We start from the raw sequence: 17,303 nt of genomic DNA on the forward strand, positions 1-17,303 counted from the left end.
ATAATTGCGAAAAACATAATTCAACGCTTACAGAACTTAGTATGAGAATAAAATGATATGATTAGTATCATATTCTATGAAGCTGAAATCAACATACTTGAATTATCACAAACATTACTTATATATATATCTATTATTGTTAACAACCCTAGATTTTGGTATTATTTTAAGTTATATCTAATTCACCTCTACATAACATGTTGACAACAATAGCTTGTCTAACAGCTTGACTACAAAGCCGAAAATATGGTAGCCAGCCAAAATATTAATAGCTTTTCATACAGCATTTACATTTTATGTACTGGAATGCGTAGAATAGTGTAAATCTAGCAAATAGATCAATCATTTACATGTCATAGGATATAGCTGGTTACTATGAAATGATGAGATTGCATTTCGTAACTGATACTGGTAAATTAGCTTTGTCAACATGCTAAAGTAACCTAAAACGTACATTACAAAAGTATCAAATAGCTAAAATTGTTGCAATTTGTTGAAAACCAGAAAATTAAAATTTCCAATGTAATTAACCTTGGTGTAGCATGTGTATATGTTGAGAGTTAAAACAAAATATACGTTTAAGTTTGTTTAAAATCCAATAAATCCGTGCTACTGTAGATACACAGACACTAACTATGGACTCAAATGATGAAACTGCCTCTCAAGATGCTGAAATTACTAAGCAAGGTAACAAAAAGTTTCCACTTATAAGTAGAGAATTGATATTCCCATGTCCGATTAAAATCTAACAAGAAACTCACATCACATTACATGTAGAGACACAAACTATGGACACAAAGGAAGATAATACCTGCCAAGATGCCGCTGAAGAAGGTGAGAGAAGCTCTTTTTCGCTGTCAGAGAAATTTTTAGTTTTTATCTTAAATATCAGGATTACGTATGACTATATTTATAAAAGATTGCTCTATCGATAGCTGGTTAATATCATTGTCACACGGCTAATACACAACAACTCGCAGATAATCACTTTTACTTATACCACATTTACAGGGGCGATATAGTTATATAGCACTTTACTTATTCTGTTTGCTAAATAAACTAGCATTACAAGATATCGATACAGTGATCAATGAGAATATTCATGACACTTTTTTATCTACATTGAGAGTAATAAAAATATGCATTTAAATTTGTTTAAATCTAATAAATCCGTGCTGCTTTAGATACACAGACATTAGCTATGGACTCGGATAATGAAATTACCTCTCAAGATATTGGAATTACTAAGCATGGTAAAAGAAATTTTCAGCTCATAAGTAGAAGAATTAGTATTACCTTATCTCATTAAAATCTAACAAGGAATTCACGTCACCTTACATGTAGAGACACAAACTATGGACTTAAATGAAGATAATACCAGCCAAGATAGTGCAACCGCTAAAAAAGGTGAGAAGAGTTCTTTCTTTACAGTCAGAGAAATTTTCATCTTAAATATTAAGACTGCGTATGATTATAATTGTAAAGGATTGCTTTTACGACAGTTTGTTAATGTTATTATCACACTGCGGATGATCAATAACTCACACATAATCCTTATTACTTATATCATATTTGCAGAGGCCATTAAATTATACATCACTTTACTCAATCTACTCGCTCAACAAACTAGCATTACAATAATAAGATATCAATGCAATGATTACTAAGAATATTCTTGACATCTCTTTATCTACAATCATGGAATTACCATTTAATTCGTTTTGCTATTATTCGATAGTACCAAGTCGACAATCATCTCAAGACTTCCAAAGTGGTACTAGACGTAATTGCGATGGTATTGATATCATATACGAAAATAATCACATATCTGCAACTTTATTAAATCATCATGCTACCCTTAAATCTTATACATGATATTCTTCTATGATACTGCACTTTCAAGATCAATATGAACAAAACTTTCCATCAACACTGGAGGGATTTGGATATAAATTTGATGAAGGTTATGCAGCTATTGTTATTTGATAGTGCCAATAAATAACTGATCATGTGTATCATAGCGTTACGAAAATTGAAAAAGATTTCTGTAATAATTATAAGTATTGAAGTCACTTATATACTAGTAGTACGTCAATTAATTTAAAGTATTCAACGTAACGTTTTGAAAGTAGAATCGGGAAAGATATCAAATTTTTTCTCATATTTTCAAAAGCAGATGGTGAATTGAGAAATATAAACTCGAATAGCCCATTTGTATTTGATGTCTCAAGCAGTGGAAGCTATAATCAGAAACGCTATGAAGCTCTCGGAGAAGTTCGTTGTATACTCTATTACACAAATTCTTCGTATAAATTACCCATGCAAGTTTACAAACGTTTCAATTCTACCAATTTTTTAAGGTAATTGAAAAGTATGTTTACGAACTTCTTGTTAAAGATTGCCATCTGGAAAAGATTACCTTACCGGTTTGTATATTAGATTTTGTTAGTCACTGATATATAACGTTGGGGGAACTCGACGCCTACGAGTGCAATGCAAACTTAGTTAACTCTATTTTTAGGTTGATCACAAGAAAGACGAACCCACGAACTTCATTTTCGTTAGCGACGATGCTAAGACTAATCGAGAGAAATTAATGATTCTGATTCATGGCTCTGGCGTAGTTCGAGCTGGTCAATGGGCAAGACGGTATATGATATTAGTATCATTCTTGTACAATATAGTAAAGCTGATACCGATGTCAATATTCAAATCAACCTACTGTATAATACTCAAAATGATTTTATTCTTGGTTGATTAGCCTAATCATCAATGATAGTCTCGAGAGTGGCACTCAAATTCCATATATAAAAAGAGCGCAGCAGGTTTGCAATAGCTATAAAACAAGTTTTGACTTATCCATTTTTAACAAATATCATAAAGTTACTATATTATAATCTCATATACGAGTGTAAGACTGTAAGTAATCAAACCATAGTCTAATTTGTAGCAATAACTCCCTTCAACATGTAAGAACGTATCAAATATCGATTGAAAGATACTTTGTATGCACTATGGTGATATCACTATTCTATACGTTTACTGCTGTAATATCGACATTTAAGCGTAACGCTGGTATGGTTTTATGGTATTAGTTGACCTATATGCTTATTACTAAATAAGAGGTTTATAACGAATTTATCTCTGCGATTTTACCTCAAAAGTATCCGGCTAGACATAAAAATAGAATTTACATTGCTTATAGTATATAAAGTATACATTGTACATGAATAATAAGTTTGTGATAAATGGAATCTTTGTAAATTATTAATACAAAGTCTTTAAGACTTTCAAGGAGGCAGTTTATGTTTTAGCAAATATATACATACAATTTATGTTAGGTTTGGTATGATAAGAGGCTACTTAACTTAATGTCATATCCTAATGTTCAAATTGTTATGATGGTCTTTTAGGAAGGTTATGGTGTAGTCGTATTAAATACCAATTATAACTATGACGAAAAGAGGAGATTTATTAGGGTAAATTAAACATGTAGTATAACTAAATGTGATACCGTTGATACTTGCTGTCTAATTCTGTCACTGTTGATATAAATGGAGGCATACGGCTATTTCAATTCTAATACCTTATGCTACCTACTCTGTCAAATGTAAATAAACGTAACTTCTAGTATTTTGAATTAAAATAGGATTTGCTGTATCATTAAAGGGTAAACTAATGATAGATTAATGTATTACAGGGTAGCGAATGTCCTGAAAATCATTTTGTTTACGTTTGGGATAAAATTATTTCTGAAATGCTGGCTAAAAAAATCTTTATTGTAGCGCATAGCTATGGGGGCGCTGCTATTGTGAACACGGTATTGGAGTCATTGGGTTTAAATTTCAGAGGCTTACTTACTTTGAAAAAATTTTAACTTTTATTAATTTCAAGTCAATGTACAGTTATCTAGAGCAAATGAGTGTGTCCTGCAAAGAATATCTGCTATCGCTTTAACGGATTCAGTGCACAGTCTTCATGAAATGAAAACCAGAAGATTCCCGGTATTCTGGAGAAAGGTAGTTAAATCGCTACCAATATAGTTTGTATCCGACCGAGAGATTTTTCAGTAACACGCGTATGATTTGCTCATGGTGTCATCGGTAAAAGATTCGAAAATGGATATATATGATTTATAGGTTGCTGTAAATTGGGTAACATCCAGTCAAAAGACTGATACAGTCCTTTCTACGGGAAACGATATTGATTGTCAATGTCGATCGGCGGGTAAGGTGATACCTTATGCTGAAAGAGCTTTATACTACTTTATAGCAGTAAATTTTTCCGTGGAATGCTCTATGTATCACCCATTTAAAATTGCATGATTGCTATGTAGGGGTGACGAAGCATGAAGAAACTTCCTTTGGAGCTTTCAATGCGGTATTCAAGTATTTTTCACAGAAGGCGAAAAAGACTAATAATTAAATTTAATTGTATAAGAAAGAGTTTGTCGAGATTGTTCTGATCTAGAAATTTTTCTATTGATGCAGTTTCAATATGGAATGATTTAGGATATTACACGGTTTATAATATTTGCTGTGCCCTTATACTAACAGCAATATACATGTGGTGTAGAGTATAACCTATTTAACAAACCTTACAGCCGATCTATGAATATGATGCTAATTTTTATTACCTTTAAAAATCACAGTGACTTGACTAATTCAATTCATAAGACATGTTATGTCTGAATTGGTCTCTTATAGCACTAAAGCCATATATAGTAAATAGCAATTTTTTAACTTTATAAGGCATCTCTAATGGTATTTGCTATGATATAACATGATATAATAATTCTGTACATAACTCTTAATTTTTGTCTCAATCGTTGATTGTATCTACTGCAACGCTAGGGCATGACACAAAATTTAGATAGCATAATTAATTCCTTTAGATCTTATCTTATTACATATTTTTGAAAAAGTGACTGCTTGTCTACTATACTTATCAACTACATTAATTAAATAAAGAATGTCAACAACAATCCCAGTAGGTTGTCGGTATCAGATGGTTAATCTATAATCCACGAGCAGTACACTTATTTCTTACATAGTGAAAGCTGTAATAATCAGCAGGATATTAGTAACGTATTCATTGAATAATGAGATATTTGTCGCACCAAATGCTACAACCTTTTTTAGATACGTAGATTACAGACATAATTTGCTACTGCAGTATTACAGAGATTTTCAAAAGGTTCAAAGTCTCATTCAGATCCATTAATTGTGATCTGAATAAATAGCGCCAAGTACACCGCCAATCACAATATCCCCTTGATCTGAAAATGGATATTCAACAACATCAGTTTAATTCAGTAGTTTTTATATATTAAATTTAAGTATATAATAATATTGTGCACACAACAAAATATTATCATCAAACTATTGTAAGTATTAGGTTGTACGATAAATATAATAATTTCTAATTGTTCATAGAAAGTTTAGCGGAGATTATAGTGCAAAATTGACTGTGATCTAGAATCTAAACTCATGTGCAGTACGAGTACAGTAAGCCTATTTCATATTATTGTTATTATCATATTAGAGTAGAAGGGCAAAATACAATAATTTTACTAGGTCAGCTTGTAGAGCTATTTGTATCCACGAACTCCTTAGAGCTGCAGAAATGTACGTACATTGTCGAGTTGACATTATTTATCAGATATCGCCTTAGAAGCTATTAGATTATCAAGATAAATTGAAACTTTATTTATCATCACCTTTATTTGTAGGTCCAAAACTTTCTCGTGCATCGCTTGAAAACCGCATTATAGGTTGAGTATTATTTATTCTATAATAAATCAACCAACCAAAATTTTTTCATCAGCTTTTCTAAATGAAATACCCTGTTCCTAATTAAGAACCTCTATTACGGTGTAGCTACATACTTAATAACGGAAATATGTTTTTAAGTTTAGATGCATTTACAGTTGCGCGGTATAATTTTGCATCATATCTACACTAGTAGTAACATACAGCACGGAGGTATTGAATAATAAACATAGTAGAGGACGCTAAATTCATCTACGAAAAGAGAGAATTTCAATGGAAATCTTACATTCCACTGAGGATGTAATTATTATCACTATTAGAACGGCTTTTGCTGCCTATCCCTAAGAATTCATGTAATACGGCATTGATTTTTCTATCGCCACGGCTTACTATATCCTAATATGTAAAATTGCAAATAGCAAAAATTATTACTGAAAATGAAAACTATACAATCTATATAGTAAACAATGAAAACGAGGAGCAATAATATCATTAACAATTGATAATTGAGAATATTAATCACGTAAGTCATTACCTGTAAATAAATTTCTAATAATTTTCGACGAGTTTCAACGACTTTAGGGTTATTTTTCATTAATGTTCTTTTAGGAAACTTTGGTAAATTTCGACAGACATCTTTTAACTGTCAGGTTCCGTAGTTTGTGTTGTTTCGATTATTACCAAATATGCCAATTTATTGAAACAATCCACAATTATTATTATTATCACCTCTGTTGTATAACCTGCTAATTCTGATAATTTGGCTATCGCGTAGATATTTATGAAACTGATCTTTAAGCTATTCGATGGAGAGCTTTAATGAGACCAACACTATTTACTAAATCTTACTATACTTAATGAGCTTACCGATTTATGAAGATCTAGGAATTCACTATAACGTTTTTCAATAATTTGTAGTGCTGTGCCTTCCACAATTTCAATTGCATATGCCTAGTATGAAGGAAGAAGAAAGGATTACAGTTTGAAAACTATTTTGCTACAACATATAAACGGTGTAATAAACTCACGGTATAAGCAGAGAATCCAGTATGGACTTCACGAGCATTACGTATATCTATTTCAATCATTTTTACCTTCAATTTAGCCCGACCTTGATTTACTTAATATTCTGCAAGTTAGACATAGAAGCAAAGTTAACATGACATATCTATGCCAATATGCAATCAAGAATCAAGGTCAATATTAATCAAGATGCTGCCGGGTAGTACAGCAGTATCATGCCTTCATTATCGGAAACTAGCACACTATAAATAAATTCCTCAACCATACATCAACATCAGAAGTGCGTAGCCTTCTTGATTCAATTACTTCTTTTAAAATATCTTTGCTAGTACAGTTTACGTAATCATGATGTGTTGCATATGTACTACTAAGTGCAGTATTAACAACCCTGGGTTGATTGCTACAAAAGTAAGCGTTGATATGTATATACGAGTACCATTATTTTCTGATTAATCTCTTTCATGATATAGCTCTACACATTACAGAATGCTGCTGTACGGTGTACAATATAAGAGAAAAAGGAGATGTTGCGGGTAGCTTGCGATGTTATAAGGTCATCTTTGACCCTTGTAATATGGATGATATTATTATATAAAGTACTGGCACCGGCCGTCTGCCGATCTAACAAGGAACTTGTAAGAGAAGTTGATACAGTCATGTTGAAATGACTATCATTAATTAACTCTCAATATGCACAGTATAAGTAATTCGAATGGGCAACATTTAATCAGTTACTAGCTTACTAATTTATACAAGCCCTTCAAACAGGCTGATTCTGATTCCATTTGTTCAAGTTTACTGTAATGTCTATACTGCATAAACAAGCGTTGAAGATGCAGTACAATATTGAACTACTGTATTACGATTCAGATTGTCTGAGGGAACTGCCTATTCTTCGGACTGAGTTCTATCAGACGATATCATTCAAGGCATTTTAAGCAGTTTACTGAAATCGTTCCTCTTCTTCTTCTTACTACGGTAGTAAGCTATGCTGCCGTCTACAAATGTTGACTTGATAAAATTAAGAGTTCATTAAATGATCACTTTCCATTGTTCATCCATACGTACGCTATTCATTCTTTTAATTACTACATTATGCTTAAAGATAGAGTAGACAGGATCATGAAAATAACCTTCAACTAGTTCTGCGTTACTACTAGCTTGAAGAACGCCAGTAATGATGATCGGTGCCTGTAACTCTAGAGAACTACAGTACAGTACACCGCGATTCCTGGATAAAGATGGAACGATTACAGTAGGCCATCATCATTGATTCCAAATCAGAAATTAACAACAGCTCGTATTAACCTTATCGTTGGCAGTAGGTACGAATTGAATGGATATTCTTCGTTGACATTCAAGAGGCTAATGGAGGAAATGGGCTGCTATCATGATATTCAAGTGGAGATTGTCCCAATGAATTAGAAACCAAAGTCGATTGAAAAATCGCCGGCTCTTCAATCACGCTATGGTACTGAAGGACAGAGTGTACGGAATCAACTAACCCAAGCTGCTACCGGAGTATCCTCCTCATTCAATTACTCTACCACTGGGACTCTGGTCATGGGACTTCTAGGAGATCTAGAAGTCCATGCTGTAGTATTGTATAACATATATCCATTTGTCCAGGAATGGACGAAAGGACCTTTAAATAAATAAATGAACTTGTAATAAAAGAATAGAAAAAACTATAGACTACGGTAGTACCATAATGATGTGATAGCGCAAGGACAAATGTCGATATTGTAGATATACGCTATGCCATCGAACCCTAATCGGGCAGGGCAGGTGTCAATTTGATCCAAATCCTTTTCACTAGTACAGACTGTGGACATCAGTACAATCAAAATTTTCCAACTTTTTTACCAGTCCTATCCCGCCATTACACCTCATTACTTAATTAACAGCTAATCCAAATACGACAGTACTACAGCTTAATATTCATGCACCCATGTTAATCTATAGTACAAAGTTCGAAAATCAACTATCCGACTTTACAGTTTTTAAGTTAATTAAGGGGGACGGGATACAAAGGCTTTCCGCGTTACTGAGAAATATTATACAATTCGGCCATTATTGGCTATGCAAATACACTTTTAGGCACAATACTGTACAATGTACCGTCCTATGTACAGTGTACATACAGATAATGTACAGCACCGTATTAGTCCACATGCATCATTACTAGTCCTAGACTTTCTAGAAACTTGAAACCATTAGCGGAAAGCACTCTTGCAAAGTCTAAAATATCGTAAATGCTTTTGATATATTTGGCACTACACTGTGGCCAGGGATCACATTGATGAGTGTGCCTGTGAATGCAGTACCGTTATTAAGGAATGACATCTCCATTCCTCGACTAGTCTAGGAATCATGGCGTACTGAGTATGTGCGATAGATGGACAGAGAGAAAAAAAATCCCTTGGGCTAAGCGAATCATAGAACAAACAGTAAACCGTTAGTACAAGCCCTTAGGCATTGCCGTAGCGATAGTCCAAATGGTTTCATTCGCATTTCGCGCGTAAAAAGTAAAAACATCCATCTTTTGTTTTCTACGTAACGCTATATAGTGTAGAACTCACTTGTTCACTCAGTCAGCGCCTAATTGGATACTTCTCTATTACATCCATCGACGTACTACTATACTTCTGACAAGTATCAATACCGAAACAATTTACACCTTTAGGACAGTATGCTACATCACCACCTTGCAAAATAATTATAGATATCCTATCCTGTAATTGGACAAACCAAACTATTAATTATTTACTATTAGTTTCATCTAACATCGAATCGTAATAATTCAACGTTGAGCTGCTCATTCTAAAACAACAGTATAAAATTCAGATTCTCTTGTTGTCATCTAACCAACTTACTTTGAAGCCACAAAATGGCCATAACATGCAGGATGTTGCAATGACGATGATAAACAATCTCATTCGAAGGCACATACTTTTCTCACAACTATACGTTTTTCATTTTTTTTATTCATGACGTCATGAACATTTAATATGTCAGCTGTGAAACGCAAAAACAAGAGTAACTGAGACGAGATTTTTAACTACTGCTGTTCTTCTCAATCTCAGTCTCTACACAGAAAGGTAAATAATTGCTAATTATCATTAATGTTACGGCTAAAATTAAAATTATTTGTACTTAATAATTAAGTATGGCTGGTGCTACTCTACTGTATAAAGTGCCTGTTTAATATCAAGAACACAATGTAATCTTATTAATCAGTATAGCTATATTATTACTCGATGGGAATATTCCTTTTTTTTGACAACCGGCCACAAGCCATACTTGAAATACCGTATGAAAGAACAAGAAACTCATTCGTAATAGTTGCAAATAGTCAATTACGGAAATATAGATTAAGTAATGTAGTAATTACTGGTATAACTAAATAAGAACATATAGCTACCATACTGTAAGGTAATTAATTATAAGAGGATTAACTCATCTACACCATACATTAAAAGCAAATAGCATACATCAAAGCTTATTGGCGTACTATTATCTACTGTAAATCTAATAAATGCCGAATGTTTCATGTGTCAAAACAAGACATACAAAACAATACGCGGAAAACGAAACACAATTAAGCATAAAATTAAGGGGAAATTTTTGTTTTTCTCCGCTCGCAATTCTTTCCTTAAGTAACAGTAACTTGAATAGCTTTCCCTTTTTAAGACAGAATTATTCTGATCCTTTACATATAACTTTGCATGTTGTTATAGTTAGGTACACTTCTAAAACTGTCGCTGGGTCCAGCAGAATTCATTCCACTATAGCCTGTAGAAGGCGCACTCGTATATGAAGATGTGCCGCTTTGGGATACACCAGACGACATATTACTGTAACTTGACTTTCCAGGGCCATAGTTAGTAGCTTCTTGTCCGTAATTAGTGCCCATCGTTTGGTCTTAAACATCAAATAAATAAATCATAAGATACTTATTTTAATAACTGAGATATTAGCAGAATATATTTATACATGATTCTGACGAAATCAATGTTATCGCTCATATCAGGGTGACGGCTAATAAAGCGATATCAACGACACTCGCATTAATTAGTGACTGTAATAAGAATATGAGTTTATGTATGATAGTTACAGGGGTTGTATTTTAACCGATAATTAAATTGTGATTATCTCATACTCTGTTAAATACTAAGTAAATAGTAAGCTCGATAAAGCACAAATTCAAGATTCATTTCTATGAACAGTGTACACCATAATCACTACACCTTGTATACCTTTGTATAAAAGTGATAGCGATATTTTCGGGAAAATAAGAAACGCTATTATCTTTACAATTTGTAATAGTTACTGTTAAAATAGACTCACCGTAAGCAAATGGATAGCCAGGTACAGCATAATTTCCACCATAACCGTACGAACCATATCCATAGGAACCTAGCATACCACCACTATTACCATAAGGGCCTTCACGTAAAAAATAAATTCGTTACTCACGTGTAGTGAATCACGAATTATAAGTACTAATGACTAAACAGTAAACACTGTCCCTTAGGTACTCCGTAACAGCTAAGCAAAATTTAATCATGCTAGCCGTGCAGACAACTTAAGAGCTGATTGTTATACACCCCGTTTGACACTCAACAACATTGTATAGCTGACAAGTAACGCTCAGGGAGATGACATCAATTCTTTACATTACAGCTCTATCATGGATTCATTATTTACCATATTGAGAAGTAAATTGCATATTAGGAAAGTTTCCACCTCCATACACATTAGATTGGCTACCTGGAACACCTCGATTTGCACTACGATCTTCGGCTAGTTTAACTTCGACCTGCAAATTCATTACAAAGGATATAATTACAAAAATCGACATAACGATGCAATTCATAATTTAAAATGTTGAATTAATTATCAACTAGCTACAATTTAGATAACCGACCGATTTGCCATTAATATTATGGAAATGTACGCCACAAGTCTTTTTTACGGTCTCATCATTTTCAAAAGTTACAAATCCGAATCCTTTAAATAGAAGATGATGCTAATGAATCAAAAGAAACTAATGAAACAGTTTAAATTACTTAAAAATACCTCGCATTCGCTTCGTTGTTTTGTCGTACATAAGTTGGACATTTTTAACCTGAAAGAGTAATTGAATATGCATGCAAATGAATAATATTCTATTTTAATTGAAAGATAATATCGCAAGTTAAGAAAGGTTCATACAATGCTACATTAATGAATCTATTTTACATTGAAAAATTACTAACCTGTCCGAAACTAGAGAAGTACTTTTTGATCTCATCTTCGCTTGTATTCTGGGCTACGCCACCGATAAACACTTTGTTCGTATTAACATTACTAGGGCTGGCCTAAGGGTTAATAGTATGCAGTCAGTCAGTTACTTTAGCTACGGTAACAAATTCTTTAACAACTCCTTATAGATCTTAATAACAACAGATATTGTACCTGGGGTGCAGGTTGTCCCTTTTGAACAGCCGGTTTAGGGTCAATCTGAATAATAAAAGTATAAAAAGCTTAGGTTTTTGATCCAATAGGACAAAGTAGTACTAAAGAATTCAATCCATACTTGTTTGCCATCTAATAAATGTGGACCAGCATTTAATACAGAATTAACACAACCAGGATCTTCGAAAGTTACAAAACCAAAGCCCCTTTATGGAATAGAGATAAGTAAGCATAAGTAGTTAGTCTTCTTGTGTAACCTGGTTCACAAGCTACGAATAGGAATGGTTGTAATAACGATAGATTAAGCCAGCCAGCCAGCCAGTATACTCAGGTAATCGCTTAGCTTTATATGTTTAAGATTTAAATATCTTACAAACCCTATACAGTATTAATTTATCGTAAAGCGATCAAGCAGAACCGTGCAAGTGTAGATATACAGTAAACATACACAAAGCAAAATCTATATGTGAATAGTTTTGATCCTGCATTAGCGTTGTAATCAACTCAACAAGGTCGGATAAAAAGCTACGCGATAGCTAATACTGAGATACAATCAAAGGAATAATATATCCAAAGTTAAGAATTTTACTGAGACAAATCAGTTGTCCAGTTACTACTACGGTCGGCGCAGTTCTTTCTATCGAGACTAGCAAGTATATATTTTAGAGATGTATAAGCATGCAGCACGAAATTAATAAAAAAATGGAAATATTACAAGAGTGGTGTAGGATAATTGAATAGGTGTTCAACTATCATAGACAACTACAAGACTTGCAGTTATAACGCAATCCGGTAATAGAACTGACTAGTGATCACCATTATATCTTATACTAAACTTCAAACCAATATCAGCTAACTTTCACCCGATTAAATCCTTCTGTACTGTACATTACAATATCGCATTTTTTTCATGCTTCTAAAAGTAACACTATATTTGACACTTTAAAAACTACATTACCAAATTAAACTATTATAAATAGGACTTCTTTACAAATATGGGAAATAGTAAGATTAATGACTACAAGTTACGTTATTAATTGATTCAATAATGACAAATCCTACCTGGAACGTTGTGTTACGGGATCCTTCTTGATAACACAATCCGAAACATTTCCGTATTTATTAAAGAATTTTTTCATGCTATCTACAATGTTGAAATGCAGACATGATATTATCATTTTATATATAACACACCAAACGTAAGCAACACCAAAGTCGAAATTGCAATAGTTGTCTAGTGTTGTTGAGAAACATATTATACGACTACAATTGCAACTCAATACGGTGTCAACTACCAACTAGAAAATGATAAATCACATTCGATATCACTAGTACTTGTCCTATCCTACTGTTCCGTTATTAACGGAGCATTGCATATTCCAGGTGTACGCCTTTGCAGCAATTTTGAGCTAAGGTAGACTACTACCATAAAACTACCACTATCATCAACGGAATGGTGACAATACTACTTTCACATATTTGTAATGAAGACCGCCGCATCGTGATTAGCAGGCGGACAAATCAATTCCTATTAATTACATAGCAAATACAACATTACTACTATACTCAATCTAATACGGTCATTGTCATCAAAGTAGAGTAAGTGAGAAGGCATTGCATCTTACCTGAATCTGTGTCCGGGTGTAAACCTCCGACGAAAATTTTTCTATAGATATAATTTGAACAGCAAAGAATAACGGTTTAAGAGTTGCATTTATTCACAATGCAAGGTAGCAAGCAATTCGAATACTATTTTACGTCAGTTCTTTTTCACGGGCGTAAAAGACGTATACTATATCAGACATATTTGGAGCAGAGGAGAGTAAAAAAAAGGATCCATAAAAGGGAATCATGGAATATTGTACTACTTTGCAACGGTGTTTCTATGTTTGTCGGACAAATCAATCACTAGTAAGGAGATGGTAGTGCATTTGGTCAAGAGAATTTAGTAAGGCAATTCTATGAAAAGGAGTACATATTTGTGTGTTAAAACGAAGTTCTTAACAAGGTGATCGGTTCTGTACATAGTATAGGCACCATGCATCCATTGAAGGTAAAAAATATCACCCATTTTCCAATTCTAGCTGTTCCAGAAAGTAACGTCATGGAAACTACAATACTAAGACATCGCCGACAAAGCGGCGCTAAACGTCGATACAGTAACGCGATGACATTGTAATGAAAGAGAGCGGGCATTTTACGCACCAACTAAATTCAATTATATCCGAAATAATAAGTTTATCGCTACAAATTGGAGTTTTGAAAAGCTAAATGGCCATCTGTAGAGTATACGTTCTATGTAAGGAAAAAGGGTTGGAAAGATTGCGTCGTATGAGTCTGCACGAGTTCCTTTTAGTTTTGACCATTGCCGTCTTTTAGGCGGTTCACACATCAGCGTTTGATACACTACACGCGAGCAACAATATCTTTGGCCAGGGTGAGTATGGATGCGCATGCTATGACAGTAGAATCCATTCGATCCTATCGCTACTAGTCATTCCAGTCTTCAACTAGGTCAAATTGGACATGTTAAGATAGGGTAGAAGACCTGTACAATTTTTTAAAATCCAATTTTAGCCGTTACTAGAGACACTAAAGCATTGCAGTTAGCCACGTCGAAAGGTATCATGTTGGCTTGATCCATGGCTACAGATACATGTCATACCATTACATACTACCGTACACAATGTATAGTCAAGTACACGACGCGTCAGGGAACAATTACGGCTAAAAAGGATGATTGCTATTCTCTATCGAGTGGAGAAAATCAAGTTGTAATGCAGAAACGAGTTTATATTCAAAAAAATTGGTAAAGTAAGAGCTATTATCGCTAATTATGGATCATTTCTGATGGAGCCACATGCACGAGTGAGTGAGTAATCGTCGGGATGGAACGATCATCAACCGTAGTAAAAATCATGACATAAAAGGCCCCACGTGCAAACGCCTTCAAGTAGGATAGTGGATGCATTCTACACATTAAACATGTAGTAAATTGAACTTTGATAAAAATGAAAAACATGTAGTACTTACCCAGTATCATTATCTCGACTCATTATGGAATTCTTGTAAGCAAAATTAAATCTTTAAACAATCCGTAAAAGTCAGTTTACCTAAAGTATACAGTATATGCAATTTTTTACACAATTACAATTAATTTTACTGTACTGACTACTAACATCAAAGATGGCAGCTCAGTATAAGCTGCAAATTGGCAAATGACAACCGTTGCGGGAAAGCTCCCGTTGACTTATGGGTAAAGGCCTCGTCTTCAATTTCGCGCACCTGTATCATACACTATGGTATGAAATCAACCGCCGTACGATTGTGGATTTTGCACAATGCGGTATGACTGGTATACAATACAGTGTAGAAGGGGTGCACAAGGAATTGTCTGTTTCGGCGCTTACATGCTTTCAACTGCAACAGTGACGTGACGCTACGGTACGGCACGTTGTGCTTTCAAAAACTTTCAAAAAGTTGACACTGTACTGTACAATACAGTAAGGAACAGGACAAATCCAGCATGTGCCCAGTTACAGTACTAAGTACTGTAGACGGGACAGCCGTACTGTACAGTACATACAGTACAGTACATGATTGTGTACAGTACAGTACAAATCCAGCATGTTCACGGCTACAGTACTATTGTATAGTACAGTACTGTACTGTACGGAAAGAGAAATAACCATGCGGAAAATTGAGCCGTTGTGTACAGTACAGTACTGTACAGTACAGTACTGTAAAAATCCAGCATACTGACGACTACAGTACTAAAATACTGTACACTGTACAGTACAGTACAATACAGTACAGTACAGTACAATCATGCGGAAAATTGAGCTGTTCTGTACGCAAGCGCTGTACTGTACTGTACACAAATCCAGCATGTGCACAGCTACAGTACTAAAGTACTGTACACTGTACAGTACAGTCATACTGTACTGTACTGTACCGCGACGCTTTCCACGCATTGTACTGTACGATACAGTAGTATAGCGTAGCGAAATACTGTACTGTAACCAAGCGGAAAATGGAGCTGTTGTGTACGTACAGTACAGTGCATCGTACGGTACAGTACTGTACTGTACCGCAAGCGACGTACACGTGTTGTAAAATTATGAAAGATTTTTCCCCCCTTTTTTCCTAGCCTAATCACGACGTCAATGATCTACTATGCAGTACCCAGTGCTGTACCGTACCGGAGTAGTTGCAATGTAAACACTGCTCAACTACTTGAGATAGATTGGCCGCTTGATGAAATTTGACAGTGTTGCAATAATCTTTGAATGCACACGTGCTGTAAAAGATCAATTTTTCTCTACAGTAACGCCACTAAACTGAATTCTTTCTGAAGTTAATCTATACTGCGATTTATTTTATTTTACTGTACAGTACTTTCAAACGCATGCACAACAGAATTCAACAGCGCATTTCTTCCTCAACTTACTGCCAAGCAGACGCTGAGTAACAGCATAGTTAGTACATCCGAAATGATCGATGTAGTTCAATTACAGTAGTTCAGTATAATAACTTATTCTACAACTGTACTATCCCTCGCTCGTGTATTATTTCCTTTTTTCTCATTTTCTTTTCTTTTATTTATTTTATTTTATTTTATAAATTTATTCTGCAAAGTGGGTCAGGGCCAAACCAGACCATAAAGACCTCTACAGTATATACTGTACTGTAGTCTTTCCGTACAGTACAGTACAGTACTGGACACTGTACCACGTACAAACTGTTCTTACAGTACTGTACAGTACAGTACACTGAACCGTACCAAAGAGTCTAGGGACTACTCATTTAAAAGATTTCCCCTCAAAAGCAGTAACTAAAAAATTTCCAAAATTTCCCAAATTTTTAGTTGACGGCAGAGGTCTGCAATGAGCTTAGAGGATTAGACTGCTGACGTCTGGTTGACCGCTTTTGAGGGGGAACTCCTAGTTGAATAGTCGTTGACTTCACAATAATGCACATACAGTACAGTACAGTATTTTAAAAGTCTACAGTATACAAATGCTACAGTACTGTACGGTACAGTACAGT

The 17,303-nt window shown here is 34.3% G+C and overlaps 3 protein-coding genes across 3 annotated transcripts; 1 reads left to right on the forward strand and 2 right to left on the reverse strand.

Moving 5' to 3' along the window:
- Positions 1-1,884: 1,884 nt before the first annotated feature.
- Positions 1,885-2,897, forward strand: TRIADDRAFT_22252 (uncharacterized protein; the record flags this gene model as incomplete). The annotated part of the gene is made up of 5 exons (XM_002110273.1): positions 1,885-1,963; positions 2,177-2,274; positions 2,361-2,426; positions 2,522-2,649; positions 2,762-2,897. The coding sequence occupies 5 exons, from the start codon at positions 1,885-1,887 to the stop codon at positions 2,895-2,897; spliced, it is 507 nt and encodes a 168-aa protein (XP_002110309.1).
- A 3,156-nt stretch (positions 2,898-6,053) lies between these two features.
- TRIADDRAFT_54174 (uncharacterized protein) lies at positions 6,054-9,745 on the reverse strand (the record flags this gene model as incomplete). Its single annotated transcript, XM_002110808.1, has 6 exons — positions 6,054-6,167; positions 6,307-6,414; positions 6,639-6,722; positions 8,342-8,439; positions 9,433-9,529; positions 9,671-9,745. 6 exons carry the CDS (start codon positions 9,743-9,745, stop codon positions 6,054-6,056), a joined length of 576 nt encoding a protein of 191 aa, XP_002110844.1.
- Positions 9,746-10,506: 761 nt separating this feature from the next.
- TRIADDRAFT_54175 (uncharacterized protein) lies at positions 10,507-15,310 on the reverse strand (the record flags this gene model as incomplete). The annotated part of the gene is made up of 11 exons (XM_002110809.1): positions 10,507-10,718; positions 11,145-11,243; positions 11,505-11,616; positions 11,725-11,807; positions 11,877-11,925; positions 12,056-12,157; positions 12,255-12,299; positions 12,376-12,460; positions 13,317-13,398; positions 13,880-13,920; positions 15,288-15,310. The coding sequence occupies 11 exons, from the start codon at positions 15,308-15,310 to the stop codon at positions 10,507-10,509; spliced, it is 933 nt and encodes a 310-aa protein (XP_002110845.1).
- Positions 15,311-17,303: the final 1,993 nt, after the last annotated feature.

The sequence above is a fragment of the Trichoplax adhaerens genome, genomic scaffold (assembly GCF_000150275.1).
Source record: "Trichoplax adhaerens TRIADscaffold_3 genomic scaffold, whole genome shotgun sequence".
Taxonomy (NCBI): domain Eukaryota; kingdom Metazoa; phylum Placozoa; class Uniplacotomia; order Trichoplacea; family Trichoplacidae; genus Trichoplax; species Trichoplax adhaerens.